Source organism: Eretmochelys imbricata, chromosome 25, assembly GCF_965152235.1.
Source record: "Eretmochelys imbricata isolate rEreImb1 chromosome 25, rEreImb1.hap1, whole genome shotgun sequence".
NCBI lineage: Eukaryota > Metazoa > Chordata > Testudines > Cheloniidae > Eretmochelys > Eretmochelys imbricata.
In genome coordinates, this window is record NC_135596.1 from 11,835,268 (window position 1) to 11,843,627 (window position 8,360).

Genomic DNA, 8,360 nt, shown 5'->3' on the forward strand with positions numbered 1-8,360 from the left:
TGAGGAAACTGAGGCACAGTGTGAGGAAGGGACTCACCCCAAGAGCTGTCAGTGGGCAAGTGAATAAAACACAGAAGCCCTGACTGCTAGTTGCCACTAGACCACTGGGAATAGAACGCAGGAGTCCTGATGCACATTCCCCCCATCCTGAACACCAAACCCCATAGACTTTATAGTGAAATGCATGTTAACTGTCCAATAGAGAAAGATCCCTCCCTCTTTTTCTCAGTCCCAACTCCCCCTCTTCAGAATGTCTGTCACACAAGGAGCCCCCACAGCTCTCATCTCCAGTATTAAAAGCGCTTCAGCACATCCTGGACCCAGGAGATGTACTTGGAAATCCGAGTGTAGATGTCTGGGTACCTGCGATTCCCACACCTCTGCCCGGAGAAGGAGACTATGCCATGTACCCTGCCCCCACAGACGAGGGGGCCCCCGGAATCACCCTACAATGCAAGAGGAAACCTGTTAGTAAAGGACGAGACTAGCTAAGTCTGAAGGAAGAGGAAAGTCTTAGGAAATCAAAACAAAGCCTGGAGCTGGCCCTGTATCACCCTAGGCAGAAGAGAAGGGTCAGGTCTGGACTGCAGTGAATATAAAGGGGATTTTTACTGAAGGAGGCTGCTGGACGCAGACAGACCCTGGGGTTCTCCCTGGCTCCCTATTCCCCTGACTCCTGGCCTGGCCTCGAGAGGCACAGCGCTGCTGCCTGCACTCCAGATAGCAAGCCACCAGTGTGGGGAAAGTTTCTGTGGCAGTAGCCTTACCAGGCATGGATGGGTGTTGTGCTGGGTGTGAAAGGCCACACTGCTGGGGTCCTACAGGGCACTATCCCACAACACTGAAGTCTAAAAACCACTTGGGTGACTGGGCGCTGGAAGGAAACTCGGAGTTCTGGCTGGAACTGACCGAACCAGGTGGAGAACTTCAGTGCTGGAATCGGAGCGGGCATGGATCTGATCCTGCAGGGGTCATGGCTGGCACGGACAAGGCACTACGGTGGGGAAGATCACAGCACCAGCTGTGGACTGGCGCCGGAAGCAGCTTCAGGCTTCCCTCCAAAGCTGGGTTTGGCAGCGTGGGCTCCGCAGGGGCGCCTGGAGGAGGAGAAGGCGCTTACCGAGCAGACCCCCTGGAGGGTGCTGTTGAGGCTGGCCGCACACAACATATCGTCGTTGACGTGACCCACCCACAGCGCTTTGCAGATCTTCCTGTCCACGATGGTCGTCTTGGTCTCCCTGAGCTCGGTGGGGATGGTGCCAAAATTGGAGGTGTCGCCCCAGCCCAGCACTCTGCAGACAACCCCGGGAGAGAGGTCGGTGTTGGGTTGGGGGAGCCTGATCCGCTTCACAAACTGGGTAAAGATGGCCGACTTGTTCAGCTGGGGAGACGAGAGCAAACGTGACCCATGTTAATACTCGGGGGGCGTCTGTCTCGTGCTCGTGGCTGAATTAAAGAGGTTCACGAGCCTATAGCTGCCCCGCCTAGCCAGTGGAGCTGGCAGGACAGGCGCGGCCCTGGGTTCAATCACTGCTGGGGGGCTGTGATACAAATACAGTCCCATTTCTTGGTTTATCCACACCCACACCCACACACACACCCAGCTCTGGTTTTGCCTCTTCGAATGCACAGGAGCCTGTCTCAGCATCACACGCTGTTGAAAGCAGCAACCCAGCGGCTCCCGTTTACTAAAGTTGCTGACTCGCAAAGTCACGCAAAGAGAACCCGTCAAATGTGATCGCTGCAGGGTTCGGGTCAAGCCAGCGATGGCGCAGCCATCCATCCTTCAGAGCCTCTGCTCCCTGCCTTCCTCCACACTCCAGGAGCCAGATCCAGCTTGGCTGGAAAGCGGGTGCAACTCCACTAAAGCCCCCAGACTTGCAGAGGGCTAAATTTATTTTTTTTCAGAGCTGTAAGGCCACCTAGTGGCTGATTTAGTTATTCCTCTCCAGAGGCTCCCTCATTCCACTGCAAAGGTGGCGGGGAGAGATTTTTCCATTCCGCCCAGGGCTGCGTTTCCTGTTCTGACCCACATCCCGAATCCTGTGCCACCTTCAGACAGCAGACAGGGGCTGGTACTGGGGCTGCTTCTGTCCTGCTGCCGCCGAACTATGTCGGGCTGTCCCGTGGCTGCCATCAGCAATGCCCCTTGCTGTGTCCCAGGGGACCCCAGGCCCTGGCTGGGGACAGCCGGGATTGCAACATGACAGTGAAACCGACTTCATTTTTGTCCCTGTATTTCACCTCCTCCTCCACAGTCTCACCTAAGGCCAATGCAAACCACTCACGTTCCTTTGAACCCACCAGCTTTGAGCGGCTTTGATCTGCGCCCCACACAAATACCTGCCTCCCAGCTCTGTGGGCTGCACTCTTAATGTGAACGTGACATCAACAGATTAGTCATTTAACCCTCTGGTTGGCATTTGCTGCAGTGGGTCCAATTCAGCCCTGTTGTGACCTCTGCTGGCTTTAGTATGGTCATCAGACCCGGGGGAAATTTGAGCCTGATTTCCCAGTGGGGGTGGAGGATGGAAGGGTAAGGAACAGAAGATGCGAGTTTGATTTCCCGCCGCCCCCCCCCCAAAAAAAAAAAAAAAGAAAAGAAAATTCTCTCTAAACTCTGAGAATTTTGGAGCCGCTGAAGGTTTCCATCAAGGTTGTGAGCTTCTCTGTTTCCACCAGGGATCTAAGGAAACTCCTGTTGTGACCAGAGCAACTCACTTCCAGCATGCGGATGTCATTGTGGACCGTCCGGGCATTGAAGTGTGGGTGCATGATGGACTCCCGGATGCTGAAGATCTGCTGAGAGGCCTCCTGGTGTTTCAGGGAGTGAGCCCCCAGCACGACACGCAAGGAGGGGGAGTGTCTGAAACGCACAGCGAGAGGGATTGAAATCAACCCGGGGCTGGCCTGCCTGGCACAGGGCTGGAGCCAGGAACAGGCCAGAGAAAATAAGGGGATGGGAGCACGAAATGGGGGGCATGCCCACCTGAAAGGGGCAGGGGCTGAGGTGCCCCTGCTGGGATTTGAATCTGTGTCCCCAGCAAGGGTAGAGATTTCAACTAGGTGCTTAGGCTTTGTTGGGCTGGGCTGAGGGCTCCTGGGAAGGTCCCTGAGCTGAGCAGTGGGGCAGGATATCCTCCACCCCTTGCAGTGAATGTCAGGGGAGCAGGGTTTATTTCACATCCTAGGGGAATGCAGCCATCATGGCCAAATGGGGTCCCCCAAAGTGCCGTGACTTACCTGGGAATCACACAGTGAGCCGCCGTCATCACCCACTTGTGCCAGACCAGGAATCCCCCGCAGACGTGCTGGCCATCCAGCTGGATGGAAGCAATGTAGGGCCGGGAATGGGGCTTGACTTCATTCCCCCCGATAATCCAGCTCCCCAGGGCACCTGTCCCAAACCAAACAGCTGTTTGGGTGGGGGGGCGGGAGGAAGAATCCACCATCGAAAATGGATGATCTTGGGGGATGGGGGGGCAAAGCAAGGATTCCCAAAGGGGCAGGGAACCACGGGGCTCTGGGAATGGCTGTGTCACAGCACTGGGGAGACGCACCAGGGGCTGGATTATGCAACCCTGACTCAGACGAGTCGCCCCCTCGGGGTCAACTCCGACTGGACGCAGCTCCATTCACTTCCACAGGGGCTGTGCCCATAGGCCGGGAGGTGACATCTCTCCCCCAGCCTAAGGCACAGGCCCTAAGTGCATCCAAGGTCATGGGGAAGATGCTGGGATTAAAGCTCAGCCCTGCCTGGCTCCCAGACGGAGGGCAGTAGATCAGACCTCTCTTGAGGTACTTACGCTCAGGGGCATGGGGGGAAATCCTGGCCCCACTGAAGTCAATGGCCACTGTCAGAACGCTGCTTGACATTTGAAGCGTTTCTCTTCACACCCCCTTGGGCGGCAGGGCTATCATCCCTCCTTTTACACAGGGGAAACTGAGGCATAGAACTGAAGCAACTTGCCCAAGGTCACCCAGCACATCTGGGACAGTGCTGGGAATTGAACCCAGCTCTGCCAAGCCCCAGCTTGGCCATACTTACTAACCACTAGGCCATACTTCCTCTTTCTGTACATAGCCGCCCACCGCAGCTGTCTCAAGACCCTATGCCCTGCCGCTTCTCAGCATCTAATTGCTCAGCCCAGGAGCGTCTGTGCTCAGACGCCCTCGCCTCATGGGTCCTCCCCACTGAGCCCCTACTCCCCTGGAGGGGCATCATAGTCTGTTTTCCTTTACCTGCCGGGATGAGCACAAGGAGCAGCAGGCTGGTGCTCCCCATGACGGCTCTCTTTGCTCCTGCACGCTGGGGGAGGATGGTGAGTGCTGATGGCTGAGGCTCTGGGGGTTAAGTAAGCCCGGAGGGCGTGGGAGGGCCTTGCGGTGCCGCTATCCCACACAGCTAGGTTGCTGCTAGGCTCTCGGCCTGCCCTGCGGGACTTGGTTCCTCTTCAGTTTGCGGGCTTGTGCAATCCCTTCTCCCCAGCCCCTGCGGTAACAGCCACAAGGGAGAAACCTCAGGGTTCATGCAACTTCAGGGGGGCAATTTAGACACACAAAGAGGGCATGGGCTCTGTGCCTTTGCAGGGAGCGGATGTGTTATCAGGCAGCGCAGAGGCCCCAGCAAAGGGGTCCTGCAGATATGTTACTTAGGAGCTAGCTGATCACAGGGATCCCGTCTGCCCTTGGAATGGCGGAAAAGTCAAGGTCCTATTACACCGGGTCCTGCCCGCATGCACAGCAAGGAACAGTCCCCACCCCAAAGTGCTCGCAATCGAAACAGACAGGACAGACATAGAATTCTTACCCACATTTTACACATGGGGACTGAGACCACGAGTGGGACTGTCCCAAGGACAGCTGGGGGCTGCCAGGAATTGAACCCTGAGCCCAGGTGGGGAGGGCTGCTTTAGGCCCATTTTCTAGTGGACAACCCCTGAGATGGAGAGAGGCCGGGTTGAGTTTCAAGACAACCCTGGTTGTGTGTCAAGTGAGCCTGGCCCAGTGTATGGGGTTGCGTGGAAAACAACCTCTCTAAGCACTCGGAGGGAGGGACTGTCTCTTCCTGCATGTCTGTACAGCGCCTAGCCCAACAAGGCCCTGAGCTCTCTGGCTGCTGCTGTAATACAAATAAATAATGATTAAAAAGCATGTGACTATGGGAGGCCACATTGCCTAGTATTTAGGGTCCTAGTCTGGGGCACAAGATGCCTGAGTTCTTGTCTGACCTCTGCTACTTACCTGCTGTGTGAGCTTTGCCAAGTCATTTCCCTTCCCTATGCCTCAGTTTCCCCATCTGTAAAATTAAGATCATAGGCCCAGTGCCTCAAAGGTATTTAGGCACCTAACTCGCATTGGGAGTTAGGTGTCTAAATAATTCTCAGGATCTAGGCCCTGATACTTATGCCCCTCTGAGATGCTAGAACAGGTAGAATAGACCTCTTAAGACTTTCCATAGCACTGCAGTACCACAGCTCAACAATACTGTGCGTTTCCCCCCCAAACCCAGGTGCGACTTGGTGGGTTTGGCTCAGTTTTACTTTAAAAAAAAAGCAAAACCCACTCCAAACAAAATGTAGGGGCTGGGATAAAAATGGGGAATAAGACCACAGGGATCAAAACTAGGGAGACAAGATTGCCACGGACCCCAGCCAGCCACACCCATGGAGCTTCCAAGAGATCTAGTCAGTGGGTGACTTCTGCACATGTCAGCTGGAAGTGGACAGTCATCCTGCCAGCTTCACCTCCACAGCACCAAAGCTTTTGCAGTCAGAACTTGGCCACAAGCGTGATGCAGGACAGAGTCCGGCTTGCTCTGCCAGAGCTGCACACAGGCTGCAAGCTAAGGGGAGGAACCCTGTATTTGCACACATGATAAAGTGTGCACCTGGGAATCGGGGACCTCAGAGAGCAGGTGGGAGGGGTACAAAGAGGCCGGTTTTACACAGATGCTCTCCTGGCTCTTACAGTGGAAGAATTTTATATGTTTGGCCCACAGGACAAACCTGAGATCCAAATTTCAAATCCTCCCCAAGAAGATCAGACCCAGAATTTTATTTCCATGAGAGAGATCAGGGCCTGGTGTGAATTTAGATTCCTTGTTCAAATGCACCTGCAGATCTGACAGCTTGGTTCAACTCATTAGAGAGATAAGGGCCAGCTGTGAAATTTGGCTCCAGACTCCAACCCCACCCATTGATGTAAGGGTTTGGTCCAGCCCATTCTAGCGATAAGGGTCAGCTGTGAAATTTGGATCCCGATTCTAAACTCACATGCAGATCCAGGTGTTTGGGTCAGCCCACTATAGAGACAGGAGAAGTGTGCAAAGGATTTTCCTGCCAGCGTTTAGGAAGGGGTTTGTGATTTGGAGCGCTGATCCTATCTCTGCTAATTGGATTCAAATTCATCCAGTGTTCTTAGGCCTGTAAAAGTGGAGTAATTCAGGCTCCTGCTCTGGACTTAAGGCTTGAATCTTTCACCATATGGATTTCCCAACCCTAGTAGTGGTTTGAGATTCACCATCTTTGCTTCCTGAGACAGTTTCTTAAAGGAAACCGTTGTGTTGAGGGGGGAAAAAAAAGCCCAGACTTTCCTGGCACCCAAAATTTCTCTCTTCTCCCGCGGCTGCCACTTCCCCTGGGTTCACACAGTATCCAGCCAGCAAGGTCATAAGTAGATCCAAGCGCTCAGTAGAGCATCTTGGCTCAGCTTCCCGCTGGCAGAGACACCACTATTTAGTACGCGCTCAGCCAAAGCGGTTTGTTTAGATACTATAAACGCACCCACAGCCAAGTCGAATTGCAGGCTGCGGGGCCACCCTGGTGCCGGTGGGGACAGAACTCAGGTCTGCCGGTTTTCGCAGGCCGCTGAGCAGTTCTGATTCCCTCCAGTAGAGGCCAGGGGTGCCGCATACAAACGCACCCTCCATTCCTCAAACCTTAGATGGTTTCAGTTCCCAAGGAGCCACCGGCACCTGCTAAGGGCCGTCCTCTGCGGGAGGAAACTAAAGCCCCCCCAAGCAGCCCTGGGGAGATGGGTGGCTACTGGGGGACGGGAGAGCTCTCACAGTGGTGGAGGCGGGGACGGACCTTAGCATTGCAAGCCAAGGTGGGGCTGTGATTTGTAGCTGGGCACTGTTGTAGGTGCAGTCTTCAATGGGGGAGAGAGCGGACATCCAGTAGCCTTATAATGCTTATGTCACGGGAGCAGCTGGATGCCCCTGCTGAGGCTAGGGCCCCACTGTGCGTGGTGCTCTGTATAACCCTAGCGAGTACAGAGCCTGCCCCAGAGGGCCTGCAGTCTAAATTGACAGGAGTGGGAGAGGAAATAAAGGCCTTGCCTTGCCCCAGGGCACTTGGCAGGCGAAGGGTAGAGGGGTAAATACCCAGTCAGCACAGGGGACGGTCCAGCAGAAAAACTTGGAAGAGTCTGTCTTCCGCCAGGTTGTCGGCTGAGCCCCAGTGCTGGCTAGTAATCACCTGAGAGCCATCGGCACCTGACTTACCCTGGGCCATTGTCTCTTTGCAGCCATCGTCCCTCCAGGAGGAAGACAAGCAGCCAAAGCAGGGACTGCTACCTTGGGGAGGTCAAATGGGGCCCAGCTGGGATCACCCGGAGCATTAGCCACCCACCCCTGTTGTAGGGGCAGTAGGATCCAGGTCGTGCCTCCCTTCTCCACCATGTGGCTTTGGGGGGAGGAAAACGGAGAGGAAGGAGACAGGGACTCCAGACAGCTGGAGCAGAAGCAGGCCTAGCAGGGGCCCATCGACCATTCGGAGAACTTGCTGCAGTTTTGATCAGACTTCATGTGCTCTCTGCTGATTACTACTAAAACGCCAATGTTTTCCGGGTGAAACTTGCCTTATTTCAGCACCTCTTTGGGCGCGCTCGCCAGCCGTGGCCAGTTTGGGGCCCCAACTCTCTGTTTGTGGCCGAACTTGCCTCTCTCGGTGCAGTCCCACCGGTAGAAGGCCCTGGTGGATGCAGCGTTACCTGTCGTGGCAAAAACAACCCTCCAGGAGCAGAGCCACAATACTCCATCCCTCTAACAACGACTGTTCGGGTCCCAGGGAGCAGAAGTTAAAATTGTCTGCGTGTTTTTGAAATGCCTTTCTCCCTGCTAGCCCATGGGTCGGTGTAAAGCTACAGCTGCCTGGCCCAGGAAAGAAATCCTGGCCCTCCTCGGCCTGTGGGGGGAAGGGGCAGTGCAAACAGCGGTGTAATAAACACAGGATGAAAGACATAAAGCCAGACGCTGCAGAGGGCATGCAGCAGCCGGGGCACAACTGGAATGAGCAGCAATGCCTGGTGCAAGGGAAGGAACTCGGGCAGTCCTCCCAGAAAGCAAGGGAGGGCCC

At 55.1% G+C, this 8,360-nt stretch overlaps 1 protein-coding gene across 1 annotated transcript; it reads right to left on the bottom strand.

The window, feature by feature from the left end:
- Positions 1-293: 293 nt before the first annotated feature.
- Positions 294-4,285, bottom strand: PRSS57 (serine protease 57). The gene is made up of 5 exons (XM_077805430.1): positions 4,243-4,285; positions 3,244-3,415; positions 2,722-2,866; positions 1,121-1,381; positions 294-446 (listed from the first exon to the last, which is right to left on the bottom strand). The coding sequence occupies exons 1-5, from the start codon at positions 4,283-4,285 to the stop codon at positions 294-296; spliced, it is 774 nt and encodes a 257-aa protein (XP_077661556.1).
- Positions 4,286-8,360: the final 4,075 nt, after the last annotated feature.